At 42.0% G+C, this 19,180-nt stretch overlaps 1 protein-coding gene across 1 annotated transcript in view; it reads left to right on the top strand.

The window, feature by feature from the left end:
• LOC126272457 (NADPH oxidase 5) overlaps nt 1-19,180 on the top strand; it is a 1,112,602-nt gene that overhangs the window by 885,254 nt on the left and 208,168 nt on the right. The window contains exon 4 of the mRNA XM_049975335.1: nt 14,227-14,338. Within this exon, the coding sequence (XP_049831292.1) occupies nt 14,227-14,338 (112 nt within the window). The remainder of the gene's footprint in view (nt 1-14,226; nt 14,339-19,180) is intronic.

Genomic DNA, 19,180 nt, shown 5'->3' with positions numbered 1-19,180 from the left:
AATCTCAATCACTAACTTCCTCCTCCGATTGCGAAAATATATTGTTGCCGCCATCCTACATAAGAAGAAATTATCATCGTATTAAAATAAGAGAAATCATAGTTTGCACGAAAAGATCTAAGATTTGTTTCTCCCGCGCACTGTTCGAGAGTGAAATGGCAGAGAAATAGGTTGAAAGTGGTTCACCGAACAAACACCTGCCAGGCACATTATTATGGACTTCAGATGAGTCATGTAGATGTAAACACCAAATATATGCAGTCAGTGGATGACGAACATTCAAGACAGACAAACTATAAAATGAGGAAGAAATTGATATTAAGCAGAGAGAGAAAAGTAACACAACTATTTCTCAAAGAATATGCGCAGCGTAAAATATGTATGATTCTGGTCTTTCGTCGTGTAGACAGGTATTCGCTATAGTCTTCCTCATGACACTGAGCATAAACAGAGATTTTAAATTATGTGTTATGATGACCTAATTACAGACTATTACTTGACCTTTATATATATATATATATATATATATATATATATATATATATATATATGTGTGTGTGTGTGTGTGTGTGTGACGAGAAACTTAGTTAAACGTGTCTCGTTGGCGGGCAGTTACTATTACAACACGCATTCTCACTTGGTAACTGTTCTACCCGTTAGTACATGCTTACGGGCACACTCGAATAAAACCGTGTAACGGAAACGTTTAGGAACCCAGTTAGACTTTCCTTCATTAGAGTCAGCTTCGAAAGAAAATATGACGACTGAGTAGTTTCCTCCACATAACTCTACGAACTACCATTTTCCTGTTGCAGGCAAATATTTATTTACTAACAGATCTACAGTCGTAGGACACACTGTAATCGCCTTGTATAATCAGAAGACAAGATAACCGAACCGTTCCATCCCATATTTCCAGTAGGATGTAGAGTAATTTGAAGTAAGAAATATGCTCATGCCGGGATGGAAAAAGAAGTTTAAAACGTTATCCAGCTGTGAAAACTGGGGACTGTCGACAAGCTGTGAAAGCTGGGGACTGTTGACAAGATACGCAAGGCTCAGAAGCAATGCAGGTGCGGCCGTAGACATAGTGAAATCCAATGAACAAGAGAGGAAGAATAAGATAAAATTTTATAAGCTTATTTAGATTTAATACCTTTTTAACAACTTTCCGTCACAAGTTGCCTTCATTCGCTAATATCGTTGCCGCTCATACATCTATCTATATATTGATATACAGGGTGACAATATTGAACTACATGAAAAAAAACGTAAATTAGTTATAAATTACGGCATGCGCACACTTTATTCAACATTTAAACGTCACTGCAGATATTGGGATTTAGGTTATTACATGTTCGATATGCCTGCCACCATTGGCGATGATGTGGCGCAGACGAATAGCGAAATTCTGTATGACACGCTGAAGTGTCGGAATATCGTCGCTGTCGATGACCTCCTGAATGGCTCTTTTCAGCTCAGCAATAGTTTTGGGGTTGTTGCTGTACACCTTGTATTTAATATAGCCCCATAAAAAGGAGTCGCATGTGTTCAGATCCGGAGAATACGGCGACCAATAGAGGTCCATGCCAGTGGCCTCTGGGTACCCCAGAGGCGGAATGCTGTCCCTGAAGTGCTTATCCAGGACATCAAGCACTCTCCTGATACGATGGTGTCGAGCTCTGTCTTGCATGAACCACATCTTGTCGAAATCAGGATCATTTTGGATAATGGGGATGAAATCATCTTACAAAACTTTCACGTACCGTTAGGCAGCCACCGTACCATCAAGGAATAACGCACCAATTATTCCATGACTGAACGTTCTACATCACACAGTCACTCGCTGGAGGTGAAGAGACTTTCCGATCCCGAAATACTTTTTCACAGACCCCAAATGTGCCACTTTTGCTTAGCCATCCAAATGAAAGTGCGCTCCGTCGCTAAACCAAACAATAATGCGCATACTAATTTCCATCATGGCCCGCTGCCAACCGTGCAGATTGAATGTCCTAACTCAAACAGTTCAGAGCGCTTACAGCCCGTCAATTCTATATGGTGCTTCTTCACTATCAACTTAAATATAATATCAGTTTTGGCAAGTAGGACATGAAAGTCGATAATTTTGCTCATATGCACTATTTGCATTTACGTTTAACGAATTGAACAGATATTAAAATTACGTAAATTATTACTACAGAAAATACTCCATGTCTGATGAAAAATTACAATAGGCACGCTAGGCAATAAGTTCAAAATGAAAACTTTAACAAAAATGCGCGTGTACAACAGTATTTAAACTTCAAAATCTCGATATGACAAAAATAAATATAGAAAAAAAGTCTCACCCTTAAAACGAGAGCTTGCAAAAGGGTTCATTAGTCATCAGTACTCAGGCTTCACCTAATGCACTTAGTTGTACAGCTCACACATGGCATACACTGCCAAAAAGTTGCACCGAAGCTATTGACACCCATTGCATATGATCGCCGCGGTAAAATATGATGTATACAGCACCAACCACAGAGGTTATTACTTTTTTAATTTTTTTTTAACACGCGACAGCTGTTGGACGTAAAATACACAAATTACCCTGTAGCACCCTTGAACCAAAATGTGGCTATTGGCGGGAAACTGTTGGTATACCAGGATGGTAACCACTTGCGAGTTTTCTTGTAACCCAGTACTTGCACAATACAATACAGTCAGCCAGGAACAAAAGCTCAGACTACCATGATAGGCCTGAACAAATGCGAGATCAGAAAGTGTGACCATAGACTCCCTTAAACACAACTCATAAAAATCAACCAAATTAAAATCCACGGAACATCGCTGGTTAGTACGCAGTAACAGTGTAGTGCAGCCATCTTACTTTATACAGGGTGTTTCAAAAATGACCGGTATATTTGAAACGGCAATAAAAACTAAACGAGCAGTGATAGAAATACACCGTTTGTTGCAATATGCTTGGGACAACAATACATTTTCAGGCGGACAAACTTTCGAAATTACAGTAGTTACAATTTTCAACAACAAATGGCGCTGCAAGTGATGTGAAAGATATAGAAGACAACACAGTCTGTGGGTGCACCATTCTGTACGTCGTCGTTTTGCTGTAAGCGTGTGCTGTTCACAACGTGCAAGTGTGCTGTGGACAACATGGTTTATTCCTTAGAACAGAGGATTTTTCTGGTGTTGCAATTCCACCGCCTAGAACACAGGGTTGTTGCAACAAGACGAAGTTTTCAATGGAGGTTTAATGTAAACAAAGGACCGAAAAGCGATACAATAAAGGATCTGTTTGAAAAATTTCAATGGACTGGGAACGTGACGGATGAACGTGCTGGTGGAAAGGTAGGGCGACCGCGTACGGCAACCAGAGAGGGCAACGCGCAGCTAGTGCAGCAGGTGATCCAAGAGCGGCCTCGGGTTTCCGTTCGCCGTGTTGCAGCTGCGGTCCAAATGACGCCAACGTCCACGTATCGTCTCGTGCGCCAGAGTTTACACCTCTATCCATACAAAATTCAAACGCGGCAACCCCTCAGCGCCGCTACCATTGCTGCACGAGAGACATTCGCTAACGATATAGTGCACAGGATTGATGACGGCGATATGCATGTGGGCAGCATTTGGTTTACTGTCGAAGCTTATTTTTACCTGGACGGCTTCGTCAATAAACAGAACTGGCGCATATGGGGAACCGAAAATCCCCATGTTGCAGTCCCATCGTCCCTGCATCCTCAAAAAGTACTGGTCTGGGCCGCCATTTCTTCCAAAGGAATCATTGGCCCATTTTTCAGATCCGAAACGATTACTGCATCACGCTATCTGGACATTCTTCGTGAATTTGTGGCGGTACAGACTGCCTTAGACGACACTGCGAACACCTCGTGGTTTATGCAAGATGGTGCCCGGCCACATCGCACGGCCGACGTCTTTCATTTCCTGAATGAATATTTCGACGATCGTGTGATTGCTTTGGGCTATCCGAAACATACAGTGGGTGGCGTGGATTGGCCTCCCTATTCGCCAGACATGAACCCCTGTGACTTCTTTCTGTGGGGACACTTGAAAGACCAGGTGTACCGCCAGAATCCAGAAACAATTGAACAGCTGAAGCAGTACATCTCATCTGCATGTGAAGCCATTCCGCCAGACACGTTGTCAAAAGTTTCGGGTAATTTCATTCAGAGACTACGCCATATTATTGCTACGCATGGTGGATATTCCCAGACCGCAGCGCCATCTGTTGTTGACAATTGTAACAACTGTAATTTCGAAAGTTTGTCTGCCTGAAAATGTACTGTTGTCCCAAGCATATTGCAACAAACGGTGTATTTCTATCGCTGCTCGTTTAGTTTGTATTGCCGTTTCAAATATACCGGTCATTTTTGAAACACCCTGTAGTTTCAGAACAGTCAAAAGTCTCAGTAACTTTTGTGTAAGGAAGGCTGTGGGTTGCCATGGTACGAAAATATAAGATTTACTGAATGCCATAACAAGAAATGGGGAGAACAATATAAAATTGAAAGGAGTGGTAGCAGCGATAACGGACAGTAAACCTTTCAGAAACCAACTGAGTTTATGTAGTCAACTGATTGTTCTTTGTTTCTAAGATAGAGAGCACACTTCAATGCTTAGTTTTTCGTATTAACGAAAATAAAGAACCTAACTTTTCTCACAATATTTGCTACAAATGAGAATAACGCTATATTAGATACCTTTATAAGAATTATGGTGCTCTTCACTAGCAACAGCGAAGAGAGTTGCAGATAAAATTTATGCTGCAATTCACAATATGCAATGGAATCGGTGTACGGCCGCTATTTATCAGGACGGAGAAGAGCCCCTGTACCTTTTATTTGGTGTACCATTTGGGATCTTACTTTAAGAAACCGTGCAGGATAAGAGAACCGGTAGCTTTTGAGTGCAGCATTGGTGGTATCCCGCTGAATGTAACAAGATAGGAAATATAAGGCTGCGTGTTGAGGCACAGGGAATATTTCTGCTTTCCATTAATCAGTCGAATCGGAAGTGGTTGGACAGATAAACTGGATGCATTTTCCCGCCACGCTCTCCAACATGTCTTGAGGGGTATTAATGTCGACGTAGATAAGACATTTATACATATTATTCATACGTCTACTACTGAGTTGGCAAACAAAGATAAATAAGTTATTAAGAAATTAATACGGTTAATAAATCACGCTTGCTTTCGAGACCTCAACAGTATTTGAGGTCGGTTTCGTGATCCGTGTCGACGCACCGCAGCAGAAACGCACGTGCGTAAGCGGCCGCGGATGCCAGTACACGCTTGCCTCGCCACTCAAGTTTTTTTTACATGGCGTCCCGCCGAAGGGAACTGCAGCGCAAATCGTCCCACCTCGAGGAAAACGGTGCACCGCCGCGGGCAATTAATAGCTCGCCTGGCGCAGCTGGCGAAAGAGCCGCTCCGTTCTGCCTCGCTATCCGACGGGGACCTCCACACAAATTGACTTTAATTAGACGCATTTCCAACAGTGATAAAATCTGCCTCACAATCATCCTTGAGGCCTGTAGCCAGCCGTAGCTACCGTCAGATAGCAAACTGAGTAAGCTTTCATCGTAACATGTCTCATTCACCATACACCATCAGTTAATCAATCTCACTGGAAGTTCATGATACTTACCGTCTTTCATTTAAAGTTTTCCGCCGATTATTTCCTCATCCTGTAAGACTCTCTTTATACGGTTTTGCTTTGTCTTTCACTACCAATGAAAAACAAATTACGAATAGTTGTGTCTCTTATTACTACAAAATGGAACATCATTTCATGTTTCATAATTACTCCTCAAGGTAGAGTTAATTTAATAATACATGCTCACGCAATGTTTAAAAAATTCGGAAACAGATATAGGCTATAAGTGATCACATAAGTCAGTCGCTGGAAGCATTCTCGCAAACATTTGCACCAATAGATAACCTGAACAGACATATTTTTTTTACTACCTCACGAAAAATGTTATGGACTGTTAGTGTTTTCATGCCGACGTTGCGGTCATTTGGAGCGAAGAAAATGCTTGGATTAAACGTAGAAAGATCCCAGAATTCGCTGAAAGCTGTTGCTGGAAACCGTTATACATCTAAAACAAAATTTATAAATGCCAATTTCAGTCCTCTGAATCCAATGTATTAATATTTGTTTGCTGTGTTATTTTTCCAACCTGTCAATGAAATTTGGTGTGAAGTGTTGTGTTGTGTTTATATTATTGCAGAGTGGGTATACAGAAGAAAGAAAGAGAATGACATACAGCACATAGCCTAAGCCTTCCAAATAACGACAATTCCCTCAAACATACGTACATTCTGGTGACTAAGCATTGCACGTCTCCTTCCATTCAGTGCAAAGTTAGCGATCAAAGTTGCAGGTGTGGATATTACGGAGAAATGTTCCTGCTGAGACTGGATGAGGAAATAGCTTGCAGCAACATATATTTAGAGGGAAAGCTGAATGAACGAATGAATTGTGACTACAAGTGCACAAATATAAAAGAAACGGGCAACAAGATTTCAGGGGCAAATCATTAGAAGAGACGAAACTGATGTGCTCTCTGGTTGGTTCTCTAGTTCACTTCCATTACACAGTCGGTTTCTTCAGTTATTAATTACAGTAATTCAAAACGTCTCGATTTTCTGTTCGATAACTTAATTGGCTCTGGTAAATTACTTAAGACAAATACCTACTCGTATGGTAAAGTTAGCATCAAAGTTAAAATATATAGTTAAATATGTTTAAGCGAGTTTAAGTACGTTTGAGGACGACTGAAGTTGTAGTGTTATACGGAGCATTTGAGAAAACATTTCATTATTTTCGGATTTGCATATACTCTCACTGTTTCGAAACAGTTGAAATCCTTCAGACAAAATTTGTACGTGCGGTGCATAAGAAATAGCAATATCGTATCCCGATCACCAGGAAGTAAGCCAGTGATATACGATGGCCATCCAGAAGGTAGATTACGTTTTGGCATTAAAATAAAGAAACAAGGTATATAGAAAATGATGTTTGATTCATTTGGTTGGTCAGTTGATTTGGGGGAGGAGACCTAACAGCGGGCTCATCGGTCCCATCGGATTAGGGAAGGATAGGGAAGGAAGTCGCCCGTGCTACCCACACTGATCCGGGATGTCCGGCGTATGAGGAAACACCTCCCACTTAAAAGCATTGAACGCTTCCCGAGAGTGATTTGCCGTGTGTGATCGAACGTTGTCGCGCAAGAACAAATTTTCTAAGGTCAACTTTCCTCTACGCTCATTCTGAATTGCTCTTCTTAAGTTTTCCAAAGTTTGAATATATCTCGCATCGTTTATCGTTGTGGCGCGCTTAGAAAATATCAAAACGCAGTCATCATAATGTTTTTCTTCCAGAAAACGTTCGCAAACTTTTTCTTGGTCTTAGGAGGGATTTTCGTGTGGCACTCCATATACTGCAATTTCCTCTCGCAGTTCACATGTTTGACCAAAGTTTCGTCTCCAGTTACGATCCCATCAAATAACGAGTAGCCATCTTTTTCGTAAGAGTTCAAAATGTCAATGATGCAGCCACATACGCCCAATCTTCGGTTTTCTGTCAATATTTTTGATACCCATCTTGCACAAAATCTGTGGTAGCCTAGCTTCTGTGCAACGATCTGATGCAATAAACTTCGTGAAATTTGTGACAAACTAAACGAGAGCAGCGTCGTTGTGAATCGGCTGTTTCCTTGAATCTTCCCCTGACTTTTGCGACAGTTCATCAGTCACAATGCTTGGTCGTCCACCCACCTATTCATCTTGAACATTAGTTCGGCCAGTTTTAAACCAAATACACCACTGGTGGACTCCACCTTGAGTGATTATGTTGTTTCCTTACACTTCATACAGTTACCCAAAAATTTCAATCGGTTTATAGTCTTTAGCGATCAGAAACCTTATTACTAACCGCAGTTCACAACTCGTGGGATTTTCAATTGAGGCACACATTTTTATTGTGAAATGAAGGGAAACGACAAGAATCTCACGCTGTCACAACGGATGCCGACTGAACGGACAAACGCTCAGACAACAATACGGCCGTTCTAGCCCCGCCCATTGTTGCTGCAGGCAAAAACGTAATCTACTTTCGGGAGAGCCCTCGCAGATTAAGTTCCAAACACTTCCGCCGTCCGTTGTGTCCGTGCGGTTCTAGGTGCTTCAGCCACGTACCACGCTTCTCCTACGGTCGCAGGTTCGAATCCTGCCTCGGGCATGGATATGTGTGATGTCCTTAGGTTGGTTAGATTTAAGTCGTTCTAAGTCTAGGGGACTGATGACCTCAGATGTTAAGTCCCATAGTGCTGAGAGCCATTTGAACCATTTTTTGTTTTGTTTTCTTGTTAAGTTTGGCAGTCCGCTGCGCCTCATATAAATACAATCATAGAACTATTTTTTTCCAAACATTTCCGGTGTTAAAATGACGTGCCGCCTGTTGTTTAAGATGCTGTGCGAGATGAATCTTCTACAGATACAGTTTCAGAATGTTTCGAAGCACCTTGAGGAGAGTGAGATAAAGTGGAGCGGTTAAGAAAGTCGATTCGGAGCGAAGGTTCAAAAAGCCGTCCAGCAGTTCTGATTCAGCTACAGTCTCCAAGTCATATCCTACACCAACTCATTAACAACGCACTCAGCTACAAACAACAAGAACCACTTTTCTCCTGTAAACCTGAGTCCCAACACCCCATTGTAACACCCTCCTCATTATCAGTTTTCTGTCACGTAAATACACAATGCATGTATTTTTTTTTCAAACAGTGGCTGTAGATTAGTCAATAGGGTGTTTCCAATAGCGGGAATGTAAAAGACTAATAAATTAAAAAAAATGACTTATTTGCTCGTATAACTCAAAGCGAATGCTAGAATGATTAGTTAAAAACTAGCTTTGGACTGTCCCCTATCGCTTTCTTATCGAATTGGAACTTACGCTCCTTTTTTGATGAACTCGACATTCAAAGAACGTTAAGATCTAACCTTTCTTCCACACAGCGGCCTAAGGAATGTTAACCTGTCATGACACAACTGTCGCACTACTTGATAACTGGCAATAGCATTCAGCCTCTTCCGCCTTAGCAAACCCTACTAACTCAGTCAGCTATGGTGTAACAGGCCTCCCGCCTCTATGTCTTCCGTTAGCTGTAGCGACAGTTTGAAGATGCGCTGTAGTGATGCGACAATTATGTGACAAGTCACTGCCTGTGTTATTGTCTAAACCCGAGTTGAATCTTCACTAACACACAGTTACTGGTAATGAGGCTATCTTTAAGTGTGAACACTGATTGTCTAGTACAGCAGTTACTGATTCTATTGATCATAAAGACCTTGAGACTACAATGTAAGTTGGCAAGAGGACTGTCCGCGAAAGGAAAGGTTTCGAGTTCGAGTTTCGATCTGACACACAGTTTCATTCTGTCAAGGACCTCCAACACAGAGCACACTCCGCTGAAGAGTGAACGATTCGTTCAACAACGTGGACGTTATTCTTGCGGAGTTTGAAGTCTCTGTCTTACTGTGGTTTAAGAACTGGAAGTTTAATTAGAATTATCTCTGATGTGATCCTTGAGTTTCTCCCGGCGTATTTGATAATCAAAATATCCACGGGTGTATTGCCGGTCTATAGTGTCCAACGGGCACCCGTTGGACACTATAGACCGGCAGTACACCCGTGGATATTTTGATTAGAATTATCTCTGTTCATATATTTCTCATTAAAAGTTGGTATTTGGAGATCAGCAAACTGCTGTTTGCGAAATGATCAATAATTTTTCTTTTGCTGTATGACGCCAACAGCCTTGCCGCAGTATTAACACCGGTTCCCGTCAGATCACCGAAGTTAAGCGCTGTCGGGCTGGGCTAGCACTTGTGTGGGTGACCATCCAGTCTTCGAGCGCTTTTGGGAAGCGGGATGCAAACGGAGGAGCTACTTGATGACAAATAGCGGCTCCGGTCTCGTAAACTGGCATTCGACCGAGAGCGGTGTGCAGACCAAATGCCCCTCCATATCCGCATCCAGTGACGCCTGTGGTCTGAGGATGATATGGCGGCCGGTCGGTACCGTTGGGCCTTCCAAGGCCTGTTGGGACGGAGACTTTTTTTTTTACTATGAACGCCAGTAACGAACGTGTTGACATGGTATGAACGAAAATTAAATAGAGAGTGGAGATTTTCTCTGCGTCTTGTTCATAGCTTCGGAAGAGCTTAACAATAACAGGTGATGCTTTAGCCGAAATGGGCGAGACGTTGTCGTACATTTTTACAGCGTTTTGTTTCATCTTTGAAACATTAAATTTACTATTTATATTTACTATTTATATACCAGTCATCGTAAATGAAAAAGACATTTGGCAAAATACTAGAACTACTCGCAAACTACTGTTAACAGCATGTCATCTTTACTTTCCACAATGAAGCCATGAATGATCCCTTCCCATCGTAGGTAACATTTCTGACACCCAGCCAACTTAGCATTAACGGTTTATGAAATAATGATTTTTCCTCTCTTTGACTGAGAGACTGTTATTAAAATTTTCCAAGGGCAGATTTAAAGTTGACATGGATAGTAACAATTCTGAGCCTTAACAGCAAGTACTTATTTTTCCTTTTCTCTCAAAAATCGTTCAGTTAGTTCGACCATAACCACACCTATGACCCTACGACACAGATTGAAACCTATGCTACGTATTAAGTGATAGTCATTCCTTTCTCCAATCTGTTTTCTCTACGGCTACCTTCATGGTCGAATTGACTAGTTTTGACTGTCCACTCAAGTTCAGTTCCTCGCCCCTTACTGGTTTTTCAACAATTGATATATGTTTGATGCAAGATTAAGACTTGTACAATGATCCTGCAATATGGGTACAAGTTTTTCATTGTTCGCTTGATCTAGCGCTCAACGAACATCCTTGGAAACTAGTCAACAGTCCGTTGATGCACTTTAAAGAAAATGCTTATACAGGGTGAGTCACTAATTATTGCCACCAAGAATATCTCCGAAAGTGTGATAGGCGCTGAAATGTTTGTGGGACAAAAGTTGCGTGGGACAACAGGGACCATAATATGACGTTGGTTTTTCGTTGCTAGGTGGTGTCGCTTCGGAGATATGAAGATCAACTTCGTTTTTTTGAATCGGATGCTATAGTTTGATACTTATTTTATGATAGCGGCTATCAAGAAGAATCCAACGATGTGTAATAGTAAGGTTCTTGAAGGTCAACGAAGGTCTTAAAGGTGACATGAACGTCCATTTAGAAATGATGATCATTGGTATCAATGCAGTGTTGCAATCCTCTTATCATGTACTGAGTGGTATTCATTATCACTTCGACACGTATCGAAGCACACGCTCTGACAATTCTCTCTCGTATATCTTCAGATGTAGTTGGAACGTCTTCATAAAAATGTCTTTTACGAATTCCCACGAGAAAAGATTCAGAGGCATCAAGTCTGGTGAACGAGCCGGCTACGACACATCTCCTCCGCGTGCAATCCAACGAATTGGGAATCGTCTTTGCAACTCACTTCTAGCCATCAGCGAAACTTGTGCGGGACACTCATCATTTTGATACCACATTGTGTTCCTTGTTCCTAAAGATATTTCTTCCTATAACAGACCTATTGTTTGTTAAATTAATGTAGTGTACTTCCTACCGTTAAGATTTCCTTCGATGAGATAGGGGCCTATAATTCTGTCCTCCAGAATCCTACACCGTGCGTTCACCGACCACGGCTTTTGCTGTGCAACTTGCCACAACAAACATGGTTTTTCAGTTGCCCACTAATGCATGTTATGCAAATTAACATTTCCATGGTTCGTGAATGTAACCTACTCAGTAAATGAAATCAAATTAATGAATGGGTCATTCCTCTGAATCTGATGTTGAGCCCATAGGCAGAATTCAATGCGACGCATACAACCCGTACCAGTTAATTCTTGGTGGACACTGATATGGTAAGGATGATGCAGACAGAACACGAACAACACTACTCTGGTTCATGCCAGATTCCCTTGCGATTTGACGCGAACTAACACTAGGATCTCGAACCACAGTGGCAAGAGTACCAATTTCCGTTTCCTCGTTAGTAACTTTCCTTTGCCGGATATGTTTCTGATGCGTTAAAGATGCCGTTGTCCTCAGCTTATCATACACATATTTAAATGTAAGATGCGTAGGGTGAGCACGTTGAGGATATCTGTCAGCGTAGAAGTCTCTAGCTCTCACCAAATTTCGTCGGCATTCTCCGTAAATGAGAAGCATATCGACTTGTTCTTCGAAGGAATACATCATTCACATTCGTTTGATTCTGCGATACTAGTCTTACCGTTCCTATTAGTGTTGTATTGTGAAACCGTCAAATGGTGTTTACATGTCAATGGCACGTTACATGGATACGCCGTATTCGGCGAATATTGACTATTTGCACGATATACGAGAGAGAAATGTCAGAGAATGCCCTTCCATAAGAGCCGATGTGATAAGGAATACCACTGAATCCATGAAAAGAAGATTGCAGCAGTGCATTGATACCAATGGTCATCACTTCGAACACCTTCTGTAAATGGAAGTTCATGCCCCCTTTGTGACCTTCGTTGACCTTCAAGAACCTTACTGTTACACATCATTAGATTCGTCTCGATAGCTGCTATCACACAATGAGTACCAAACTATAGCATCCCATTTAAAAAAACAAAGGTGACCTGTATATCTCTGACGCGACCCCCCGTAGCAACAAAAGACGAACATCATATTATGGCTCCCGTTGTCCCACGCAACATTTGTCCCACAAACTTTTCAGCTCCTATCATACTTTCGGAGTTGGTCTTGGTGGCAATAGGTAGTGATTCACCCTGTATACTAGAATTAAATATGTAATGATGACTTTCTATGTTTTATATTGTTGCGTGAAAGAATTCCGGATAATAACTCTGTCAGTGCTGGTAGCAGTGCTCAATAATTTTTGAAGTACACGGAGTGAAAAAAAATATCATGATCTCGGTCTTCACAACACCAGCAAAATATAAATGTCTATAACAGTATCATCCTGTGCATATTTTAGATACAAAATGCAAATTTGGCTACACTGTAATCACATGTACAACATTATCTTCATTCTGTACGATGTTCAATGTGCAATGGTTAAAACGTTGGGTTCACCTGACGACGTTAAAGGTTGGATTGCGAGGATACGCCAACCTGTTCTCATTTGTTAATTTTAATCTGTGTGGCATGTAACCTGGATTCTAAATGTTTGTACAGCAGTTACCGAAGTTTTGGTACAAAAACACATGCAGTTACTTAATAGTAACATTATACTGACACTATAACCGTTTCTATTCCACATTTTATATTTGTGCGTTTACTCTGCACTCTTACCACGCACTGCACTCCTCCGTGTTTTTAGTCCATTGCCAGCACTGCTCCATCCCTTTTCAGTTGCGCCCTTTACCCCAAAGCAAGAAAAAACTCAACTTACTTCCTTAAATAACAACAATTACTAATTTAAAAGTAAATATCAAATTCTGCATCTCGAGCATTCTAACTAAGCAATCTACAGTTTCTGCCAACTGATTGGTTACATGAAGATACTTCTCGTGCATGTTATTACTCTGTTATAAAGTTTTCATTGTTTGACATCCATTTTCTACCGAAAATGTGCATAGGGCGAAATTTTTGTACTGACAGTGTGTAAGAAAGAGGGCTGTGACGTCCGAGAGGACCATTTTTTCTGTATTCTTCTGGCAATGACGTTAATAGCATTGAAACTGAAACTAGCAGGCACGAGAGGCTGCAATGAGGTCGTGTCTCCCTGCCGCCATTGCAGTGGCAGTAACGGCCTCACTGCAGACAAGACGCGCAGCGAGGGAAAGGTGCCATTAGCTTACTTGCGTGGGGTCAGTTTTAGCCTAGAATGTGGGGTTTTTGCTCGGTCGCAGCTTGGCGAACCCGCACTAAACGAGTTCCCTTCGCCACTTTACACGCCTGGCCGAGCGTAGGACATTGAGGGCAGGCAGGCCTTCTAGAGGAGCGATACGATATGCCCATATGTAGCGAGAGCGCCGCGCCGCGGCTGAAGCCGCTCCGGCCTCCGGTAGGCGGCGCCTGCTGCGGCGGCCGTGGTGCGGACCGCCTCAGTGCGTGGCGTGTTGTGACCGGTGCCTTGTGTTGTCTGTCCGGCAGGGACGAGAAGCAGATAGACTTCGCCGAGCAGCTGGAGAGCGTCGCCTTCGTGCTGTGCGCCGAGGACCCCGTCACGCAGGACAAGTTCTGCCAGATATTCAGAGCCAAGGGGGTAAGTATCACGCCTCCCTGCTATTTAACTATGTTTTGTCAGTGTGTGACCAGCATTCACTGCCTGCGGAACCCTTTACAAATGTTAGCCGACGACAGTAGTATTGCACTTGGGAGCGAGGGCGCTTCAGTCGGCTTTTAGCGGCTTGATATTTTACGAGACCTCTCTGAACCACTCGATAATATACGCACAACTGTTTTGCGATAATTCACAGTGCGAAGTGCGACGCGTTTTCCGTAAACACCATGGTACTTGTTTACTGTAACGTACACTCGTGGGTAATTTCCAAGAACGTTTGCCTATCGAAGCCGCGGTCTCCAAACGATAGATATCTAACGTGAGATTCTAAATCGATCACGTGACTGTGGTGGCGGACATTATGAGCATGTTTATAGTGGTCATTACATCAACGACAAAAGAAGAGCGTTACTGAAATAGGAATTACAAAGGAAACGACTTACCTCACTCATCGTAGACGTTCTCGTCGTTAGAAAATCCATTTGATGTCTATGTTTAGTTGTAACCTGGGGAGACGCTGCCAATGTTACACCAATGTGTGGGTAGTGAGTCACATTTCCGACAAAAATTGAAAACATTTTCTACATTGCATAAGCATGGAATTACATTCTTCCAAGTGAGGCAATCGGCCGGATAAACGTCTAAAATACCAGACATCCCACTCACTACCTCCGTAAATCGTTTGTGTTTTCCTAGCATCTCACAAATAATTTATCATAACGCCCGCCACAGGTCGTGTGATCGATTTAGAATTACACGTTCGATATCTATCGTTCGGCACCCACGGCATCGATAGGAAAACATTATTGGAAATGACCCACTCGTCTTTCCGAAAAGGGCCACGGGAGACTAGGAGCAATAATGTTGTGGTACGGTAGTACAAGACATCCGCATGAACAGAAGCCTCTACGCACCTGTCTTTATAACATAGGCTGTAAACAGTGTGTGGGATCAAATTTCAATCAGGCTGTATTGGTCTGAGTTTTTTCGATGCTTACCTGAATCACTGCACACGACTGCTTGAACAGATCCTCCCGGAAGATTACTGTCGTTTCGGAACTATTTTTACTTCCTCATAGGAAGGATGACTGGCTGCATGAGATATTATGCTCCTTTGGATAACAGTTCGGTAGTACTCAACGTTCCACACCCCATTCCGCATTTGCCTTAGATTATGTACTGTGTACTGTATATGCACAGTAACATTTGTCGGATCACTGTCGTTCAAACTACCTTTCTAGAGAGCGGAGAAGCAAACCTTTCCACCCATTGTTGGAGAGGGGCAAGTAAACCTATTCACTGATTGTTGGGAGCGTTTAGGAGGAGGGTAAGCAAACCTATTCATATTTTCATCTAACGTGAGACATACCTCTTTCAGAAAAAACGTTAAGCTAATATGTTGGTCAATAGTGTGAGAAGGTGTTAGGATGTCAGCGCCATGTTCCTCTGCAAAGAGTAACTATTGACTTAATATTAAAAGTCCTAAATGTGTACAGAATTTCATAGGTCCTGCTTTTTAGAAATAATCTCATTCCCTTAATTTTCTTGAAAGACATAGAGTAGGTGGGAAGACATTAGCCCTACTTTTCTCTGGGACTGCTTACGAACAGAAGTTCAGCGTTGAGTGCCCGTAAGCTCCAACGATCACAAGTTCAGATACACTGTAGACCGCAGTAACAATCGGCCACTGACACACCTCTTGCTGCTGCTGCTGCTGCTGCTATTATTATTATTATTGTTATTATTATTATTATTATTATTATTATTATTTTACTACTGTTGTTGCTTTTGTTGTTTTTTTCTGTTACTGTTTCACTGTTTAGAAACACTGTGTATCAAATCTTAATGGAGAAAAACAAAATCATAATGTTACTCGATTCTTTTAAAACTCTAGAAGTTTTATATACAACTTCCGAACGTAGCTCTCCTTTCCGTAATGCATGAAACAAACCCTCTCATGATATGCATAAGACTTTTCCAGCCCTGCCGTGATTAAGATGAACTTGGACTATCTGGGTGAGACTCGACTGTCTTTGATTTGAGGCAAGATTTAAGGCCTTGAATGACCTCTCATAGGATGCTGACGACAGAGTGATTAGACGAATAACATCCTGAAACAATTCTTTCACCATATCATGTTCAGTAATAAGTTGTCTTCCAATAGGGGAAACATGGTTCTCAGCATTTCGAACTGTGCATCACAAGTGTACAAGTTAGTCTTCTGTTTGTTTACTCAGAGCAGCTGTTCAGACGTCATATAGACGGAGGATTTATTTAGGAGGACGCACCAAGTATCTCTTAAAGATGGGATAATAGCTCCAGACCATAGTGGTTGAACCTTCGATCAGTCTCATTCCGAAAGAGATCAAAACTTCTAAACACATCTTTCATAAATCTGCGTTCAGGGGAACTCGTCAAGAATACGCAATGTTATGGCATGTTTCAGCCTCGCTGGTATTTTCTTGGTCATGATATATTTGGGTCTTTCAGATTTTGGTTCATAGAACAATATTTGGCTTTCTCTAGCAGCTTATCAAACACTTCTGCAGATCTAAGATTAGCAAGAGCTACTTCTACATCTACATGACTACTCTGCAATTCACATTTAAGTGCTTGGCAGAGAGTTCATCGAACCACAATCATACTATCTCTCTACTATTCCACTCCCGAACAGCGAGCGGGAAAAACGAACACCTAAACCTTTCTGTTCGAGCTCTGATTTCTCTTATTTTATTTTGATGATCATTCCTACCTATGTAGGTTGGGCTCAACAAAATATTTTCGCATTCGGAAGAGAAAGTTGGTGACTGAAATTTCGTAAAAAGCTCTCGCCGCGACGAAAAACGTCTATGCTGTAATGACTTCCATCCCAACTCGTGTATCATATCTGCCACACTCTCTCCCCTATAACGCGATAATACAAAACGAGCTGCCCTTCTTTGCACCCTCTCGATGTCCTCCGTCAATCCCACCTGGTAAGGATCCCACACCGCGCAGCAATATTCTAACAGAGGACGAACGAGTGTAGTGTAAGCTGTCTCTTTAGTGGACTTGTTGCATCTTCTAAGTGTCCTGCCAATGAAACGCAACCTTTGGCTCGCCTTCCCGACAATATTATCTATGTGGTCCTTCCAACTGAAGTTGTTCGTAATTTTAACACCCAGGTACTTAGTTGAATTGACAGCCTTGAGAATTGTACTATTTATCGAGTAATCGAATTCCAACGGATTTCTTTTAGAACTCATGTGGATCATCTCACACTTTTCGTTATTTAGCGTCAACTGCCACCTGACACACCATACAGCAATCTTTTCTAAATCGCTTTGCAGCTGATACTGGTCTTCGGATGACCTTACTAGACGGTAAATTACAGCATCATCTGCGACAACCTAAGAGAACTGATCAGATTGTCACCCAGGTCATTTATATAGATCAGGAACAGTGGAGGTCCCAGGACGCTTCCCTGGGGAACACCTGATATCACTTCAGTTTTACTCGATGATTTGCCGTCTATTACTACGAACTGCGACCTTCCTGACAGGAAATCACGAATCCAGTCGCACAACTGAGACGATACCCCATAGTTCCGCAGCTTGATTAGAAGTCGCTTGTGAGGAACGGTGTCAAAAGCTTTCCGGAAATCTAGAAATACGGAATCAACTTGAGATCCCCTGTCGATAGCGGCCATTACTTCGTGCGAATAAAGAGCTAGCTGCGTTGCACAAGAGCGATGTTTTCTGAAGCCATGCTGATTACGTGTCAATAGATCGTTCCCTTCGAGGTGATTCATAATGTTTGAATACAGTATATGCTCCAAAACCCTACTGCAAACCGACGTCAATGATATAGGTCTGTAGTTAAATGGATTACTCCTACTACAGAGCGTTTACAGTGTGTTTCATTCAGACTACATTAAAATTTGTATTTCACTCGTATAAAGATCTGGCCAGTTCTTCGCGTAGTCCAAACACTTCTTGGCGTAGCCCCGCAGGAGTGACAGTCTGACGCCTTTAATTGAGCTCTAGGAATTCAGTATTTCTTCCATTGTTTTCCGAGGCCGGTCATAGCTTTCCCGAAATGTTTGAAATGGTTTAACCCTTTCATATCATTAGGTCGGAGACATTGGTATCATCCGTTGAACTTTCGGATTTTGATTAATCTCGTTGGCACCATATGGTAGCACAAATGTATATATGTTTTTCTCTTTTTGTGGATGCTAGCATTAAGTTTGCGACGTCTTACACAGTTGCCAAGACATTGCAGAATGGACCACAGCTTCTGGAAACTTCATATAGTTCAATATCCAAACAATAATTACTGCAGCAGATATAACCGCTCTTTGGCTGGTCTGGAAGGATTTCTTTCAGACCTTCCTTCAACCCAGACATATTAATTGTACCATCGAAACTATGGGCACGTAGAGACTGTTTCTAGTGAGAGTCTTAGATGTGTTTATTGCCTGCGTTTCAGCTCTAGAGACCGGCGGGCTGTAAACACGGACAATAACTTTTAATTCGAGCGTCCCAAGGTTGACGCAACGTACACAAAGTTTAATTTGCTCCTTGCCAGCCACGTCCGTCGCCGAATCTCCCATAATTCCGTAATGGGTGAATTTTTATTTGTTGCACAATGTCTGAGAATCATAATTCCAATTCTGTCATTCTTTTTCCGCAAGGTAACTACGGATGACAGAAACGGTTCCGATTTAGAAGATCTCCTATTCCTTTGCGGAAACTTACGGCAGGACAGAAGTTCTAAGACCCTTAATATTGTCTGACAAATAATATCTTGCAAGATGCGACAATCTGTTACAGGCAAAAATTA

Source organism: Schistocerca gregaria, chromosome 5 (genome assembly GCF_023897955.1).
Source record: "Schistocerca gregaria isolate iqSchGreg1 chromosome 5, iqSchGreg1.2, whole genome shotgun sequence".
Taxonomy (NCBI): domain Eukaryota; kingdom Metazoa; phylum Arthropoda; class Insecta; order Orthoptera; family Acrididae; genus Schistocerca; species Schistocerca gregaria.
Note: the sequence above shows the minus strand (reverse complement) of the source record. Positions and strands in the feature narration are given on the sequence as shown.